Source organism: Dermacentor silvarum, chromosome 3 (genome assembly GCF_013339745.2).
Source record: "Dermacentor silvarum isolate Dsil-2018 chromosome 3, BIME_Dsil_1.4, whole genome shotgun sequence".
NCBI classification, from domain to species: domain Eukaryota; kingdom Metazoa; phylum Arthropoda; class Arachnida; order Ixodida; family Ixodidae; genus Dermacentor; species Dermacentor silvarum.
The window spans coordinates 195,351,438-195,370,644 of record NC_051156.1 but is presented as its reverse complement, the minus strand read 5'-3'; the positions used below and the strand labels follow the sequence as shown (position 1 = coordinate 195,370,644).

Sequence of the window (19,207 nt, the reverse complement as noted above, 5' to 3'; positions counted from 1 at the left end):
CCATATCTTTGTGATAATGCTACTTCATCGGCAACACTACACGTTTATGATCACTAAACTTAAACTCAAACGATGCACGCGATATTATAAGTTGGCACTGCGCCTAACTCTACTGAGTGTGCATGGCGGGTGTAGTGCAGTGTCCTTATCAGTGTTGTGTATGTGCGTGGACGGTTTGATAACTATCGAGACATGTGAATGAAGAATGAAGAAACAGAAGAAGGCGAGCTAGGGACAGCTTCAAAGTGGGTACGAGCCATGTGCTGGGGACATCATCATCAGGGGCAGCTTACGCGCTTGGCAGCGCTCAAAAAAAAAAAACGAAGCAAGAGAAAAAAGGAAGAAGACGCGGGTGCCGAACGGGCAGAGCGGGCTCGTGACTGGAAGACGCAGGACCAGTGCGCTGTTCCGGGAGCTGCTGCCGCGGTACCTGAGGCGGCCCTGAGGACAACGCGCCTGCCTGTCGGTGCAGACGCGAAGTGGCGCCTGGTGCGAAGCCGTTTGGAGCAGGCCTGGCTGCTGCCTGCTCGTTGCCGCCTGTTGGAGCAGCTTCAGGCTGTGTCCGGGGCGAGGCCTAACCGAGGCCTTTGCTCGAGGCCTAACCGAGGCCTTTGCTCGAGGCCTAACTGAGGCCTTTGCTTGGAGGCCGCCTCTTGCTCGAGGTGGCATGTGGAGTTGTGGCGGTGGAAGCCACCCACCTGACACCCGTTCGAGTGCTCTGGTCACGGTAATGCAGCCGTGGGCCGTCGCCTGCCTCATCTGAAGACCCGTGCTGTCATCCGGCCTTGGCTCGCCTCCAACGAGGGTCATCGTGCGTTATTTCATCAACAGAAATTGTCGCGACTGCTCGAGACGACCTACCGCCGATCGACGACATCAGTACTGAATCCGTGAGGCCTATTTGCTCTTCTCTCGAACGCTGCGCGTAGGACCTCGTGTAGACGTGTTTGTTGTAAGGACTTTTGCTCTGTATGCTGTGTTTAGTGTTTGTCTTGTTTCAGTCCCATCATGTTATATAAATGTTCGTTTAAATCCGTTCATGCGTCTCTGACGTTTATTACCGCCTGACTGCACACAGACATACGTGCCGAACTATTCCATCACAATTTCTGGCGTCCGCGACAGGACTAAGCTCTAACGTTACATCTTATAGCCGCACGTAGTTTGTGTGTGGTAGACGATAATGGACGAAAAGAGAATGCTAGTTGAGCTCGGGAAGGAGATGGGACTGAGTGGAGAGGCTTTGAAGGAATGGGTGAGCTCAGAGCAGAAGGACATGAGAGATCAGCGAGCAAAGGAACGAGAAGAAACAAAGCGGCACAGGAAGAACATGTACGAGAGTTAGCCCGCATGGAGGCTGAACGAGCGCTCCTCGAGGAGCGACGGCGGATAATAGAGGCAGAGCGTTCACAGGCGAGTGTCGTAAGCGATGAGACTGGTGGTGGTCATAGTTTTCGCAGTCCTCATAAGATGATTCCACCCTATAACGAGGATAGGGATGAACTAGACGCCTACATTCAAAGGTTTGAGAGAGCGGCTGCTAGTCATGGTTGGCCACGAGACAAGTGGGCCTTGTCGTTAAGTCTGCGTCTGACCGGTGAAGCATTAACGGCAGTAGGTCGGATGTCTGCAGAAGACGCCACGGACTATGTAAAGTTGAAACAGACTCTTCTGCTGCGGTTCCGCTACACGGAAGAAGGGTATCGCGTGAAGTTTCGAGACGCGAAGCCAGAAAATGCTGAGACGGCAAGACAGTTTGCAGGACGTCTTCTCGGCTACTTTGACCACTGGCAAGAGTTAGCAAAGACACCGAAGACTTATGAGGCGCTGAGAGATAGCGTCGTGTCTGAACCGTTTTTACGACGCTGCGAGGCAAAGTTGGCCATCTTTCTCAAGGAACGAGGTTGTCGTGACCTTGACACACTCGCAAAGACAGCCGACCAGTACCTGGAAGCACAAGGTATTAGGAATCTTGCGAGAGGCAAGGAAGAAAAGGAGGGGAAGCTTATAGCCCACAATAAAGCAGTGGCTACAAATGAAAGCAAAGGAAAGCCGCTCTGCTTTCTTTGTAACAAGCAGGGTCACCGAGCTTCCGACTGCTGGACTAGATCCAGAGCTCCAAAGGCATCACCATGCTGGATATGTAAGAAGACAGGTCATAGGGCAGATGCTTGCCCTACTGGCTCTAACAGGCGTGGTGAAGCGTCATGCTCTCTCTTATGACCTGAACAAATCCAAGGTAAAGAGGAAAAACAACAGGAACTTGCCCAACCAAGTGCGGAAGACGATCACGACGTTCTTTACGTTGCTCAGAGTGGTACAACGTGTGCAGATGTGTCAAAAGCAATGCCGACGGTAATGGGTCAGTTTGAAGGGAAAAGGGTGACCATCCTGCGAGATACCGGCAGTGATACAGTCGTAGTGAAACGGTCCCTGGTTCCGAACTCCAAACTGACGGGTAGTACCCGCATAATACGCCTATTAGACCGATCCGCAAAGAAATTGCCAGAGGCGGAGGTGTACATTGACTCTCCAATTTTCAAGGGACACGTTCGTGTAGTTTGCATGGAGAATCCTCTATACGACGTTGTACTAGGCAACGTTGAAGGCGTCTACCCGATTGACGATGCTAAATGCAAGCAAGCAAGTTCAGAATTGTCAATTCGCAGTGCGAAAGATTCACGCGAAGACGGAATGACAGCTGCTGCAGGGACAAAGAAAGAACGGCAACAACTACCCGCACCACAAGTCAACCCGTTAAACATTAGCCTGGAGGAAATGCGGAAGTTGCAAAGCACGGACCCCACACTAGAAGCTTGTTTCGCAGCATTGGACAAAAGAAGCACGTCCAAGAAGCAAGCTGTAACCGAGTTCGTGTTGGTTCGAGGCATCCTCTTCCGGCGCTACCAGACTGCAGAACGACGGGACTTGGAGCAACTTGTGGTTCCGAAGAAGCTCCGTTGCACAGTGATGAAGATGGCGCATGAAGAATTACTTGCTGGACATCAGGGACAAAAGAGGACGATAGACCGTGTCCTTGAGGAATTTTATTGGCCGGGGGTACAGGCGGATGTTACACGTTTCGTAAAATCGTGTGACATATGCCAAAGAACTGTGCCAAAGCACCTTGTAGGTCGCGTGCCATTAGGGAATATGCCCATCATCGGGACACCATTCCAACGAGTCGCAGTTGACATTATTGGTCCGTTGTCACCAACGTCCGATAAAGGGAATAAATATGTACTGACCATGATCGACTTTGCCACACGCTACCCCGATGCGGTAGCATTGCCAAGTATTGAGACAGAGCGGGTGGCAGAAGGCCTACTAGAAATGTTTTCCCGTGTTGGTGTTCCACGTGAGATAGTGAGTGACCGTGGCAAGTCTTTCACGTCCAGCCTAATGCAGGAACTGGGACGACTACTGTCATTTAGACAACTGCCCACAACGCCGTACCATCCCATGGCGAATGGTCTCGTGGAAAGGTTTAATGGGACGCTTAAACAAATGATCCGACGCATGTGTCAAGAATGCCCTAAAAATGGAATAGATACTTAGCCCCATTGCTGTTCGCCTACCGAGAGGTCCCACAAGCAAGCCTGGGGTTTTCGCCATTTGACCTCCTGTATGGAAGATTTGTGCGGGGACCGATGTCCATCCTTAAGGAATTATGGACTGGCGATAACGAGACCAAGACCACGTACGGATATGTCGTAGAGCTCCAGGGAAGGTTACAGGACACATGCAAAATGGCTCATGAAGAGCTCCAGAAAGCAAAAGCTTCCCAAAAGAAGTACTATGACAGAAAGTCAAGGGCCAGACAGCTTGTTGCAGGTGATAAAGTGTTACTGCTCCTTCCATCAGAGAAGAACAAGCTAATCTTGACATGGAAGGGTCCTTTCACGGTGGTCGAAAAACGAAACGACTATGACTACCTTATCGACCTCGGTTCGCGAGTGAGCCTATTCCACATCAATCTGCTTAAAAAATACGAGGAAGAGGCACCAAGCAAGGTCACCTGGGATGAATGCCACCAAGAAGCTTTTCAGACGCTACGTCATCTTCTATCCTCTAGTCCTGTCCTACGATCCCCGAACTTACACGAACCCTTTATTTTACGAACAGACGCATCCTCGTCAAGCATCGGAGCCGTCCTGATGCAACTACATGACGGTGTGCTTCACCCTGTAGCCTATGCCAGCCGTAAACTTTTACCACGCGAAGTCCGGTATTCGACTGTTGAGCGAGAAGCACTGGCTCTTGTATGGGCCATTCAAAAGTTTCACGTTTATCTCTTGGGTAAATGCTTTGTGCTGCAGACCGACCACCAGCCACTTGCTTACATAAACTCTGCGAAACAGATGAACAACCGCGTACTCCGGTGGAGTTTGCTCCTTACTGAATACGATTTTACGGTGGAGTATATCAAAGGGGCAGACAACATAGGTGCCGACTATCTTAGCCGTGTATGACGTACTCTTGGACAAATGTGTACAGCAGCGTGCAAATCATGTTTGTGTATGTTGTTTAGTTGTGTGCACTGTGGACAAGTTGTTCCCCAAACAACTTTCTTAAGTGGGGAGATAATTGTAGTGCAGTGTCCTTATCAGTGTTGTGTATGTGCGTGGACGGTTTGACAACTATCGAGACATGTGAATGAAGAATGAAGAAACAGAAGAAGGCGAGCTAGGGACAGCTTCAAAGTGGGTACGAGCCATGTGCTGGGGACATCATCATCCGGGGCAGCTTGCGCGCTTGGCAGCGCTCAAAAAGAAACGAAGCAAGAGAAAAAAGGAAGAAGACGCGGGTGCCGAACGGGCAGAGCGGGCTCGTGACTGGAAGACGCAGGACCAGTGCGCTGTTCCGGGAGCTCCTGCCGCGGTACCTGAGGCGGCCCTGAGGACAACGCGCCTGCCTGTCGGTGCAGACGCGGAGTGGCGCCTGGTGCGACGCCGTTTGGAGCAGGCCTGGCTGCTGCCTGCTCGTTGCCGCCTGTTGGAGCAGCTTCAGGCTGTGTCCGGGGCGAGGCCTAACCGAGGCCTTTGCTCGAGGCCTAACTGAGGCCTTTGCTTGGAGGCCGCCTCTTGCTCGAGGTGGCATGTGGAGTTGTGGCGGTGGAAGCCACCCGCTTGACACCCGTTCGAGTGCTCTGGTCACGGTAATGCAGCCGTGGGCCGTCGCTTGCCTCATCTGAAGACCGGTGCTGTCATCCGGCCTTGGCTCGCCTCCCACGAGGGTCATCGTGCGTTAGTTCATCAACAGAAATCGTCGCGACTGCTCGAGACGACCTACCGCCGATCGACGACATCAGTACTGAATCCGTGAGGCCTATTTGCTCTTCTCTCGAACGCTGCGCGTAGGACCTCGTGTAGACGTGTTTGTTGTAAGGACTTTTGCTCTGTATGCTGTGTTTAGTGTTTGTCTTGTTTCAGTCCCATCATGTTATATAAATGTTCGTTTAAATCCGTTCGTGCGTCTCTGACGTTTATTACCGCCTGACTGCACACAGACATACGTGCCGAACTATTCCATCACAGCGGGTAACCACATTTAAAATTTGTAATTTTGGTAGTTCTATTTATTACAATGTTCACGCTTTCATTCGCGTTTTATATTCTCTTGCTTCACGGCCTTTATACTATCCGCGAACGATGGCAATGCGTAGCTTGTATGTAAGTGACGCTGAGAAAATATATTTGCTTATGGGGTGTGTGTAAACAGGGATTAACAGTGATCATCATCAGCCTATATTTATGTCTAGTGCATGACGAAGGCCTCTCCCTGTGATCTCCAATTACCTCTGTCTTGCGCTAGCTGATTCCAACTTGCGCCTGAAAATTTCCTGACTTCATCACCCCACTTTGTTTTCTGCCGTCTTCGACTGCACTTCCCTGCTCTTGATACCCATTCTGGAACTCTAATGGTCCACCGGTTATCCATCCTACGCATTACATGGCCGGCAGAGCTCCATTTTTCCCGCTTAATGTCAACTAGAATATCGACTATCCCCGTTTGTTATCTGATCCACACCGCTCTCTTCCTGTCTCTTAACGTTAGACCTAACATTTCTCGCTCCATCGCTCTTTGTGCTGTCCCTAACTTGTTCTAGAGCTTCTTTGTTAACCGCGAAGTTTCTGCCCCATATGCTAGCCCTGGTAGAATGCAAAGATTGTACACTGTTACTTATCCCTTATCCCTGTTTACTAATGCCTTATTTACTAATCTCTTCTCCCTGTTTATAACCATTCCTAAACTTGTTGGTATCTTATTAATATCATTGAGTAACGGATGATGACAGATTAAATTCTGCGTTTACTTTCAGATTGTAAGTTAACAAGTACAGCGCGATACGGAATACCACTAAAAGGCATTTAGTCCACTTTATCCCTCAATTTTTATGGTTCACGGCGTTCGTGATCAGACTAATTTCTTCGCCGCGATGACAATTACCCCAGCTTTGTAAAGGTAAAATAACATGCACCGGGCACTTGCTCATCTCCTCGGTCTCTCGCCAGACAACAGCACTGGTCACCAGCCTGATTCGCGTCTATGACATGCAAGACCATAACGGATTTTCGTAATAAGTCGATGCACAAGTCAACTGTACCATAGTGACACTCTTCTGGTGTGCCATTGGCTACTGAAAACATGTAAGGCACGCACACATGTAGCCAACCCTGAACGCATTGGCATTGCCGATATACGAGGCAGCTTCAAGGATATGGTGTTTTATAGAGGTCGTGCTGCTTCACCGTATAAATGTTGATTTGCTCAGACTGCACGCTAACAATCCATGGCGTCCATCGCGTGCAGCTCGCTTGATATGCTATATGACAAATTTCAACGTCTAGCTAGTAATGTCCCTACGTCAATTACTACGCAACGTGTAGTCTGTGACTGTACCTGGCCATTTGGAGGCGTATTCAAACTCTTACGCGCCTGCCATGTCACAGAGTAGCGTACTAAACGAGACTCCTGCAGACCACTGCAACACCTAAACGAAAAGCTACGATGTACCACACGAGGCCCTACACCGTTCCTATGTCCCTTGGGGGCTCACTCACCCAGAGGAGGTGTAGCTTCGGAGACTTCGGGTTGGGGTGACCTTTATGATGACTCTAGCAATCTCCTGGCCACCGCAATATGTCGCCGCCTAGCGGTCCTTTTGCCTATTTTTGACACCACCAATGCAGTGAAGGTAACACAGCCGCTGCGGTACTGCACGCGACATCAGAATGCGCGTGTTCAGCCGGTTCGAGCAAACTGCTTTTAGCTGGGCTGCCCTCCTACTTTAAAACACTGTGTATATGGGACGTTTCATCAAAGCATACATGACTGCAGCATCAAGCTTTGTGTCCACTTATTACGTCCTTGGTGTACATTGCATCTAAGCAATCTTTATTACAAAATACACCGCGCTATACTGAATATTCTGTTTAGAATTTTTTTTATTTCTTCGAAAGTCAAGAAGACGCGGTCTCAGAAAAATGGTTAATTCTCCGAAAAGCACTACTTTCAACCACGCACTTACCTCAGACTACCTATCAACACAAAGAGATCACTACTCCTTTCCAATTTTAGCGCATCTGGTTATTGCCTTCGTCAATTGCAGGTGTCGACAGATACAAATCTTCAACCTACGGTATGTGTGTTTAAGAAAAATCCTAGTCCTAATGAGGACCCTTGACTAAGCCAACTCCTAATAGTAACTCGCTACATTGGGGCTTCGAGCAAACCATGCTTGCCTACCATTTCTGCACCAAATAGTACACAACAGGTTAAAAATTGACGCCTCCATATGTATTTGTTTCTTCCTCATCCTGCGTACCTCTTCATAGACATCCAAGAACAGTCAATGATTTTTTTTGCAACAACAATAAGCTAAATTTTCTTACTCTCTCGCGTAACTTCCTAGTTTAAAAATCTAGTTGCATCAACACCACGGTATCGAAGGCTGATTTGTTCATTACTTAAAATATGTAATAATGATTAAAATGTTTTTATGCATATTCCTACAAATTTTAACTTATATATAGCTGAAGTTATTGTGTTTCTTTTGTGTGGTTTCTTTTTTATTTGTAACATGGTTACATTTAATAGTAAAACGTAGGCAGTGTAGTTGACATGCTACTTTGTATTTCATTTACAGTTTTTAGGCAGACATATTGTTATGAAGTACATTTAATGTTGTCGTGAAAGCCGCACGTATATAGATATTTCTAAACATATTCTATAAGCAAAACAGAATTCAAGCATATGAGCGCCTGCTATAGTCTTGAAATTAGACTGGCAATATTGTAAATAAATAAGCAAATAAATAATCGCTGCGCTGCAAAAAGGCACAATACTACGGCAATCGAACCTCTTCACCCAGACATTCGCTCTACCAAGCGAGCTGGCCACGATGTTGGGCGCTCGTAGCACAATGACTAAATCGAAAAACTGAGGGCCAAGGAAGGATTAATGTCTCACAGCAGGTGTTGATGTCATGGGGACGGAATAATAGTACATAGGGACACTAGTTAACTAATCATATGTGACTGAATTCAGACAGGCGCAGGTTGGTACGTGGAAAACGCATTTGGCATAATATTAGGGAAAGCGAAAAAACCCGCCAAGGAAGGAATAATGTTTGACAGCACGTGTTGCTCTCTCCGACGCGTAAAATTAGCGTAATGTCAAGTTAGCATCCTCTCTAATCCTGCCAAAAAATATTCCTTCTGCGTATATTGCAACACAAGGCTTCAGAATTACAACATGAGCACAACATGGTCTAATACTTTAAGCTGGGAATGTCTGACGTGGCAGATGATCTACCAACTGAGCAAGAAAATCCACTGATGGGCATTGGGACGGAATAATAGTGCGTGTGGACACTAGTCAACTAATCTAATGTGACTGAATTCAGGCAGGTGCAGGTCGGTACGTGGAAAATGCATTTAGCATATTATTAGGGAAAGCCAAAAAACGAAATGAGAGTTGCGCTATCGGGCCTATTGCGTCACGTAGTTACAACTTGCGCTTTGTTGAGAAATTAGGCGCTCCTATTCACTAACAAAGCCAAGAAAACGATATTAGTAGTTATAGTTAGGTGCAAACAATGTAGATTTGTATAGAAATGTTTGTATTGAATGAATGCGTACTTCGAGAGCTTTCCGAAGGCCACATCCAATGCAGGTATAGCTGTCCGGCGTCATCTTGTCCACAGCATCCTGGAAGCCTGTTCTAGTTCGGTTATTGAGAATAACCATGGGGTGCTGCACCTCCGCGAAGGTGCTGAACTTGACCATGGCGAGCTGCACCGACTCATCGAGCATACACAGGAGGAAGCCGTGAAGAGCATCTTTCAGTGTTTCTAGTCGCCTGAAATCCTGTAATATGGAAGACATCAAATGCATACATTTGCTAAAATACACGGTGCTCTAGGAAGACTGCAACAAGTATTTTTTGTCTTGTTTGAGTTCTATAGCGATGCTAATTTCTCAAACGTACAGGAAAACACGAACAAGTCGTGTGGGTAACGAAAGTTCTTAGCTTGGGGTAATTCATAAGAGCAACCTCTGTAGGCAGCTCTAATCTACACGCAAAGAGACCAATAAATCGCACAAATTTTGATGTGATTAGCAGAATAAGAAATGACGGCTGGCCAAGTTTACGACCAGACCTAAAATTCGTAGTTTCTGCCATATTTTCCTATGTAAAAATGAAAAAAAAATGATTACAGGTGTTTTTTTTTTGTAGTAAAAACGCATTGTACAATAGTGTTAACTGAATTCATTCGGACTCAACAGTTGCCGTAATTTGACGTAACGTATACAGTATAATGCGCAACTTATGGCCAACACGAGAACAAAGATCCGCCACAGTAGCTTATTGGCTATGCAACATTCTGTAGCCTCCCAGAGTCGTGCCCACGACCTCAAGAGAACAGAGGCAGACAACGGCACAGGTATAATTTTTGGCGGTGGTGGTAATTCAGCGTACACGAAATGGAAGGTACTCGAGCGCAATGCATTCTGATGAGTGCCGAGTGCTGTAATGTTCCTGCAGGGCCTGAAGTTCTAGGTATAATCAAGTGACTAAGGCTCGCCGCTTCTGTTGTTGTGGGAGCAAACGGCAGGCGTTTGTCAGTAAACTGCATGGCCACTGCTTTATCAATCGCTGGCGTCATTCAATACGGTTGATTTACCAGCGTAGACGTTACTGTGATAGCCCAAAAAACATAAGATATTACCATGCGTCTAACACGGTGGTTTACATGGCCGTCGAAGCAATGCAAGAGGTACATGCGTGGTACCAAAGCCCGTGTTTTGCACTTATAGAAAAAACAAGATTGCCGAATGAACGTGGCTATGAAATGGGATGCTGTGAAATTGCTGTCGAGTGGTCACTTAACCACGTATGTCGCGTGACGGGGTCGAACGCAAATGGGTCCACTGGCGCAATATTCAGAAATGGTAGTATTAAGAAATGGTGCAAGAAGCAAAGGCTCTTACCCTCATACTCTGAGAAACGTCAAGGACGAGAACAACTTGCGACTGCGTGCCTGCGTTTTGCTGAATTTCCTCAATGTCCACCAGAAAAGACGTGACACGGTGAGGTCGAGGAACACTGAAGGCAAGGTTGGAGAGACAGCGCACTTGTTAATTGCCAAGAAATTGTGTGTTAATTGCCAAGAAATTAATTGCCAATTGCCAAATATTGTAGATAGGGCAAGTGCCAACGTAGTTGACGACAGGTTACGTATATGGCAACCCCGCGGGCATTAGTTGTCACCATTGAAAGCGAAGCTTTCGTTACGACTCCCCCCCCCCCCCCCGGGATGTTTCTAACGGACTGCTGGATTCGGCCGATCTCTTGCCCAACCACAGCAGAACACTAACACTTTTTTACGACTCTTACAGTTGGCCTGGCTGATGGCCTTGTTTTCTACGGAATTACGCTGCGATAAAAAAAGATGCATAAATCTCCCATTGCGACCAATATACCTCATCTAGCACAGAATCGCTTACATAAGCAAACCTTCATTTGCCTGTATTCTGAAGGTTTAGGGTTTGGGAATCTGCTTCTCCAGTGTTTCACTGATGGATGGATGGAAAAACTTTATTAAGCGAGCGAGTTTGGACCCTTCAAGGGCCCAGGGCCACCGCACAGCCCTCACTTTGCGCGCATGTGTCCAGGCCACGTAGGGCCATAGCACTGGCACCCCGGTTCACGCAGCGAAGTTGGATGTCCAGGTCCTGCGACGCAAGGAGGGCCTTCCATTCCTCCCATGTTCCGATGGCGGGCTGTCCCTGCGGGGGAGGATCGGCAGGGCAGCCAAAGAGGATGTGGTCTAAGGTGGCGTGCGACTCTCCACAGAGAGTGCACTCTGGCGAAACGGGGCGAAAGTGGGATAGGAGCTGAGGGGTGGGAACAGTTCGGGTCTGGAGTCGCCTCCAGAGGATTTGTTGGGAGTGGGATAGTCGGGGTGGGGAGGAGGGTAGAGTCGACGGGCAAGGCGTGCTTGTTGGGTAATTTCGGAGAACGTGTGCGCCCGCTCCCTCGAGAAATCCCGGCTGGGGTCCCCATTTGCCCGGCTTACAAGTCCTCGGGCTATGTTATCGGCGGCCTCATTTCCGGGATTGCCAGAGTGAGCCGGCACCCACACGAGTTCAATACGTCTATCAGAATTTTGGACCCACATTCTCAATATTTGCCACGCTGGGGCATGGACGCGTCCGCGGGCAAAGTTAAGAATGGCTGTTTTAGAGTCGCTAACTATGTAAGCCACATTGGTTTGAGCGATTGCTAAGGCAATAGCAGCTTCCTCTGCTTCTTCCGGGGTACAGTGGGAATCTATGAAGTAAGGTGAGTGGGGGGGCTGCTGGATGATGAGCCACAGCTACAGAACGGTCTGGACCACACGCGGCATCCACCCATCGCACATCCTCTAAAGTGCCATATGCGTTATGGAGAGCTTTGGCTCGCGCGACGCGGCGGGATTGATGGTGCTCTGGGTGGACGTTCTTAGGGAGGGGTTTGATGATAAGCGCGGCGCGCATGGCGCGAGGGAGAGATACTAAATCTACAACATGTGCGGGTTTGCGAATTTCGAGAGAGTCCAGTATATGCCGTCCTATTTCTGTGCCAGCCAGGCGAAAGTATTGTGCTTGTCGATGTGCTCTCAATAAGTTCTTGTATAGTGTTGTGCATTCCTAATTTTAAGAGCCTGTCCGTGCTAGTGTTCTTTGGTAGGTTGAGCGCTGCTTTGGTAGCCATGCGGATTAAAGCGTTGATTTTATCTTTGTCCGCAGTGGAGAGGTTCAGGTAAGGAGATGCGTAAAGAATGCGACTAAGCACAAAGGCATGCAGCACCTTGAGATTGTCTGCTTCGTCTAAACCGGCTCGCGAGCTTGAAATCCTTCTAAGAAGATGGATGACGGAGTAAGTGGATTGTTTTAGTGATTTCAGGGCAAGATTGTTTCTTCCCGTGTCCTGTAAGTACAGGCCAAGAAGGCGGAGTGTGGGTGTTTGTGGTATGGGAGTGTCATGCAGATAAATCACAATGGGGGCGATGGGGACACGGCGCGGCCGGAGTATGAAGAGTGCTGACTTTGTGGGTGAGCATTCAAGGCCAATGTTGGCCGCATGGGTAACTATAGCTGTGGCTGCTTCTTGAAGTGTTGATTCTATGTCGCCATCCGAGCCGTATGTGGTCCAAACCGTGATATCATCCGCATAAAGTGTGTGTCCCAAGTGTGGGATGCGGCTGAGAGCCTTTGCCAGGGGAATGAGGGTAATATTGAACAGGAATGGGGATAACACCGCTCCTTGCGGGGTGCCAATGTTTCCAAGGGTGAATGAGGGCGTCTGTATATTATCTATATGCAGGGAGGCGGTGCGCCTGTTTAGGAAGGCCCGAATATAGTTATAGGTCTTAGGTCCTAACTGCAGCTCTTGGATGTTCTGCAGGATGGCACTGTGCTTAACCTTGTCAAATGCTTTAGTGAGATCTACTGCCAGGATTGCCCTGGTGTGGTGTAACATATCATTGAGGATGGCATGAGAAATCTGTAGCAGGGCGTCCTGTGCCGAGAGATGAGGTCGAAATCCTAGCATGATATGGGGATATAGTCCATTGGATTCCATGTGTTGCGTGAGACGGGTGAGGATGACATGCTCAAAGAGTTTGCCCAGGCACGAAGTCAGAGAGATAGGACGGAGATTTTGGGCATTAATGGGCTTATTGGGTTTGGGGATGAAAATTATTTTTCCATGCTTCCATTCAGCAGGTAGCTCCCCCTTTTCCCAGCATTCATTGAAGTACTCGGTGAGAAGGCAAACAGAACGGTCATCTAGGTTTCTGAGCATGACATTGGTGATTTGGTCATCTCGAGGAGTTGAGTTTCGGAGCTTAATAAGGGCTGTTCTGACTTCAACCTCCATAATAGGGGCGTCGAGGGAGGGTTGATCGGGGCCTATGTAGTCGGGATATGATACAGCTTTGCCCACAGTGGTATAAGTTGATTGAAGTTCGCTTAAGAGTGCTTGCTGATTACAACGATTTTGATGGGTAAGCCTTTTGAGTGCAAGTCGGGTTTGCTTTTTAGTTTGAGTGGGGTCTATCATATGTCGAAGAAGATTCCAGGCCCTGGAGTTGGAAAGATTACTTCGTAGTCCGTCACATATTTGGTGCCAATTGGATTTACTAAGGGCGGCGCTGTGCTCTTCTATTTGTTTTTGAAGCTGTGCCAGTTTGAGCTTAAGTTTTCGATTCTGTTTCTGGGTTTTCCAGCGCGTGAGAATACTGTTTTGTGCTTGGAGTAGGTGCGCTAACCTACTATCTGCAATGGGAGTTTCAGGGGCGGCGTCGAACGTTTGCGTAAAAGCTTGCACGCCCTGCTTGAGTTCTGTCATCAATGTGTGAAGGTTAAAGGGGGACTCTAATATTTTGGCCTCTCTGTGCTTACGAAGATTATCCCAGCTAGTCATTCGGACACGGTAATTTTTAGCTTTTTTGGCAAAGTCAAACTCTATAGTTAGGATATAATGATCACTGCCCAGGGCCTCATTGAAGTTCCGCCATACTGGCGTGGGAATATTGCGGCCAAAGGTGAGATCTGGGCTAGTGTCGGTGGTGACACTGTTACCGATTCTCGTAGGTCTGCTGAAATCATTATATACAGAAAGGCCCTGCATCTGAAGGGTGTTGTATAAATCCGCTCCTCTCTTGTTGGTACGCATGTACCCCCAGTCTACATGCGCGCAGTTAAAGTCCCCTAAGATAATGAGAGGGTCCTTCTTTGCAATGATGGAGGCGGCTTTAATGAGAGTGATACATTCCGAGGCCGGTTGCCTCGGAAGGAGGTAACAGTTAAGGATGAAGAGGGGATGGGATTTGTCAGTGGACGGGATTAATTCTAGAAATGTGTGAGCCACCGGAGAATTCAGTACATGACAAGTGTATGGTACAAGATTTTGGACATAAGTGGTAACCCTGGGGTTTGGAGTGATGTCAGAGGGTACCAGAGCATATCCTGGCAGCGATACGTTTGTGCCAGCATCCTGGAGTGCTACTATATCAGGGGGTGTGGAGGAAGCAGAGAGTAGCTGCTGCAGGGGGTCTCTTTTGCGGCGAAACCCCCTGCAGTTCCATTGTAGAATGCGTAATGGGAGATTATTTCCCGTCAGCGAGGCCATGCTGGAGGGTGGGCGGGCGAAGGATGGGAGATGCTATGGGGTTACCGGCTGGCGTATGTGAAGACATTCCAGCAATTATTTGTGGAATTTGTTGAAGAATGGCGGTGGTTACCTGACTAATAATCGTTTCTGTAAGCTTAGTGATGGTGGCTTCAATGTAGATTTGAGTTTTAGCCAGAATATTGGCTTCTAACTGTTGGGCAAAGTCTTTTAATTTGGAATCTATGTCTGGAGTGTCGTCTTGCCGGCGTTTCTTTTGGGGAGGGGGTGTGGAGAGTTGGGGTGTTGGTAACGGAGGGGATGGGAGGGTGGAAGGGATAGAGTTAACGGCTGCCCTGAGGTGCCTTACCTCTTCCCGCAGGTGTGCTATTTCTTCCTCCCGCAGTGAAGTTGGGGGTGTACTGGTCGGTTTAGTCCAGGCTCGCTGACGATCTTGATGAGGTGCTAGGGGTGGAAAGTCCTTCGCCGTGGGCACTGCTGTCTTGGGTTTCCTCACTGTCTTCGAGGCTGGGGGGTCCTAGCCTTGCATGAGCCTGTACCGGTGAGGTGGTCCCCACCACAAAGAATGCATTTTGGCTTGCAAGGGTCCTCTTGCGTTTCGTGCTTCTCGCCACACCGCGGGCAGAGCCCAGTTTTTGGAAGAGGGCATACATCGTACCTGTGACCAGGTTTCCGGCAGTTCGTACAGGCATCAGGGCTGCCCTTGTACCTAGTGCAGCGGTGTACCACACACATATATTTAATGGTATGGGGTACGGGACCAGATGCAAAGGTTATTAGAATGGATGCAGTTTTCCCCATGCGACGGGCCGCTATGATGTCGGCCTCCGGGTTGCGATGCCGCAAGTCATTTAGGATTTGTTCTGGTGTTTCATTCCAGTATGCTCGGGAAATCACGCCTTTTACTGCCGCTGGAGGGGGCGCGATGTACGCGGCTACCGGGTATTTCTTCCCATCTATAGTGATTTCCTGTATTTTAACTAAAGCGAGAGCTGTTGCCTCCGCTACCGTCGCCACCGTGAACGTATTGTTTGTGGGATGGACTCTGATGTACAGTTCACCCATCACTGAGCAGCTGGGTGAGGTACGCAATGCCTGCAGGAGACTTGGAGCTGGAAGCTTGTCCAGGGAGAGCCCACCTCGCGGGCGAAAAACAACTCGGATCGTTCCCACCGGCAACGCCGCGAGTTGTTTACTTTTTTGTACGACCGCACGCGTCGTGCGTAGCAGCTGTGGCGTCTCCTTGAACGCGGCTGGAATGGTAACAGACGCAGCGTCGGTCGGCGCACCGGCGTTGCTGGCGTTGCTGGCGTTTGGCGTCTCCTTGAACGCGGCTCGAATGGCAACAGACGCAGCGTCGGTCGGCGCACCGGCGTTGCTGGCGTTTGGCTTAGCTTGAACCGAGGCCGTTGAGTTGGGTTTGGTGGACGAATTCGAAGCCGGGGCCCGATTTCGATAAGCGCGGAGCACAGTTTGCCACTCACCAGGGTGATAGTCCTGCGGGGAAATGGTCTCTCCTTCCACTAGGTCCTCCATGGTTGTTGGGGAGTGAGGAACGCGGCGCGCCGGCGAGGCTCGCCTCGACGAGGCGAGGCTTAGCGCAGCGGCGTGGCTGCCAGAGACGTCTTCACCGGATGGTTACAGTGTACTAGCTATTCTAGTACACTGTAGGATGGTTCTCGGAGATCACAGGGCACATCCAAAAGATGGTAGCGGTTAGGGTCCGTGTACCTTCCTGGATCCGTTGAGCGCCTTGGTGGGTCCTAAGAAGGACTTAGCTGGGCACAGGAACTAGAAATTGGCGGAGCCGATACGAACCGCTTCCGCACACTCTAGCCCCCTAGCGGCCTCCTTCACGGGGAGTGAACGCACGGCGGAGAACAAACGCGCGTTCTGCGCCGTGCTCCCTTATAAGGGCTGCAGAAGTAGGCGTCTCTTTCCTCCTTTACAATCACCATATATGTAGAGCAAACGCGCCTTCTTGCGATGCGCGAGAGGCCGTGGGGGAGGGGGAGGAAAGGGAGGCGACGTTTAGCTGCGGCACCAAGTGCCTATTTATATCAGAGGCTCCAGCAACAGTCACCAACGCCGCACGCATTTTGAGCGAACGCGGGCAAAACGCCGACGGCGTCGACAACAGTTCTGCGTGTTGCCGGTGCTGCTGCATGTCCAAGTTTATACAGCTGATAAAGCTAATATCATTACTCCGTATAGCTCTCTACCAATTTGCTATCGCAATTGATGCTTCGCCTTTCAGGTGAAACGGCGACAACTTTTAAAATTACAAATTGTGCTATTTATCTCAGATGTGACCTGCTAGCAAACGAACAGGGTCACAAATTTATTGAAAAAAAAAAGACACTTATAGAAGTCGTCACATGAAGATGTAGGCCCTGTCAAAAACAGTAAAACTTTACACAAGTAATTAAGTCTGCTAACGAAAAACGTTTCCAGTATTATCTTCCTGCATAGCATATCCTTGCAGCAGCCTAAAGTAAAACGTAAAGTCGTCTCACTTATAAGTACAATTTTCAGCTGCAAGGAGCTGAAGCTGCATGCATCTGACAACCAACAGTGTACCTTAAGCACTCCGAAGGCTTTGCCCACAACGTCGCCCGAGCGCGTGGTGTCGTCGGTCTTGATTCGCAGGTCGAGGATGGCGTAGTGGTATATGTGCTTGTTTATCCAATAGTTCCTCAACTTCTTCTGAACTCTTTTTCGTATAAGGTCGTCCATAACCTTAGGCACTTTTCTGAAACGAGCAAACAAAGAAATGTCCATGTAATCCTCACTTCGTCGATGAAGAGTGGGTGAAACGGGCTTGCCCGTTTTCTTGCGGAAGCATAGAACGAAGAGGCTCTTAAACTGGCTAACTTGGGAAAGCTGTGCGGATGAACAATTCGTTATCCCACACTTTGTGGTCTCGCAAGTTCCCTATTGACAGTGATAGAAACGTTCAGCGGTGCGCTCGAGTTCGTTAGCCGGTGTTCTAACGATGTTGGCGTAGCAGTAACAGTGACCACACAGTTACCAGGCGTCTCACAACGCTGGCGCAGCTGGCATACACGCGCGACTCCTTAAGTAGGCTTTCTACACTGGCCTGGTGAGGAGCGCCCACAGCGGCGTAAGAGGGGACGCACATCGATGGTACACATGATGTACACGACGGAGAACTGTTGGCATTCCTACCTTCGGATTTACTGTTCGCTCAGACCCCTGTGTGCAGCATGTTGCGGTACGCATATAACTGTAAAGCAGGAACGCTAGTGTCTGTGAGCACGACGATCATGACAGGAGTAGAAGAAAGAAACGCCGCCCTAGTTTTGAGTGCGAAACGCACTGGCGCGTCCCTCGATTCTCTAGGAACTTATACTAACCCTCTACGCCAGGACTGTGACAGCACGGCGACGGTGACGGCGCCGACGCACCTCAATTGCAATAAAATAAAATATCAATGGATCCCGCACATACATGTGAATCGGTGATAAGCGAAGCTGTCTGATGCTTGCTGAAATGTGTTCACTTCAACTTATTTGCTTCTCTGTTAATTAACGTTCCTCGTTCAATGCGCACACTAGTTTCGTTTTGTGCCCTTCACTCCCTTTATCCACATTTGGCCGGCTTCTTCAATTTTCTGCTGCCAACCTGTCCGCTTCTCGCCTCGTGTTCTGTTTCATTATTCGGGATCCACCCAGTCGTACTCACCCATTTTAGACGTTCGGCCAAGAACGTTCACCCACCCAGTGTAACACGCCCACTTGCACGTACCCATATGTTCAAGACGTGCAATCGGCATGGCCGCCGAAGTCAGCAGTCAACACTCGCGATAATTGATAACCTAATGAAGACTACGTAATTAGGTGGAATGCAAGAAAATCTGAGTATCTCCAAGCGACGGCAAACAACATTACCTTGGTTCTGTCCAGCTACGTGGCCTCTGCATATCTTTCAATCTTGGTGCATGAAAGTTGGGACACCCTGTACGTGCAAATTGTTTGCATCTAAACGCGCACAGGCAGACACGCAAGTTGATACTTTAACAGCTCCAGTCAATGGCCAGATCTTCGTCACTTTTTCGCGAAAGGTAGTACGTTCCAAACCGCTCCGTAACAATGTGGTAGAAAGCGCACGCGTACTTGAGAGGCACGTGGATGCCATAGGTGGTCTTGACGGCTTTGGCGGCCTTGTCGAGAACCTGCTGCGTGACTTTGTCACCGTCGTTGTGGAAGGTGTCGCCACCCTTGGGCAGCGCGTAGAAGGGCACCAGGGCCACGTCACACAGGCCGTCGAGCCACATCGGGCCGTACTCCTGGCTCCGACCACCCAGCACGCACACCAGCGATCGGCTGGGTAGCAGCTGGAGCGAGTCACCGGTCTTACGCCCGGTGGGGTTCGTCCTTGGACCTGCGATGCCGATGTAAGCGGACGCTGATGCAGATGTCGCTCGCGAGGTCAACACTGGACTAAGTGTAGTTTCAGAAAAAAACCTTTTCTCCGCAAATACCCTTGCGATGAGTCTCAAATT

General features: G+C 49.2%; 1 protein-coding gene across 1 annotated transcript in view; it reads right to left on the bottom strand.

Annotated features, from left to right (window-relative positions):
• The window catches only part of LOC125944420 (uncharacterized), a 96,511-nt gene that overhangs the window by 63,637 nt on the left and 13,667 nt on the right, over window positions 1–19,207 (bottom strand). Inside the window, exons 5-6 of the mRNA XM_049664888.1 lie at window positions 18,819–19,140; window positions 17,263–17,434 (exon numbers count right to left, since the gene is read on the bottom strand). Coding sequence (XP_049520845.1) covers window positions 17,263–17,434; window positions 18,819–19,140 — 494 coding nt within the window. The remainder of the gene's footprint in view (window positions 1–17,262; window positions 17,435–18,818; window positions 19,141–19,207) is intronic.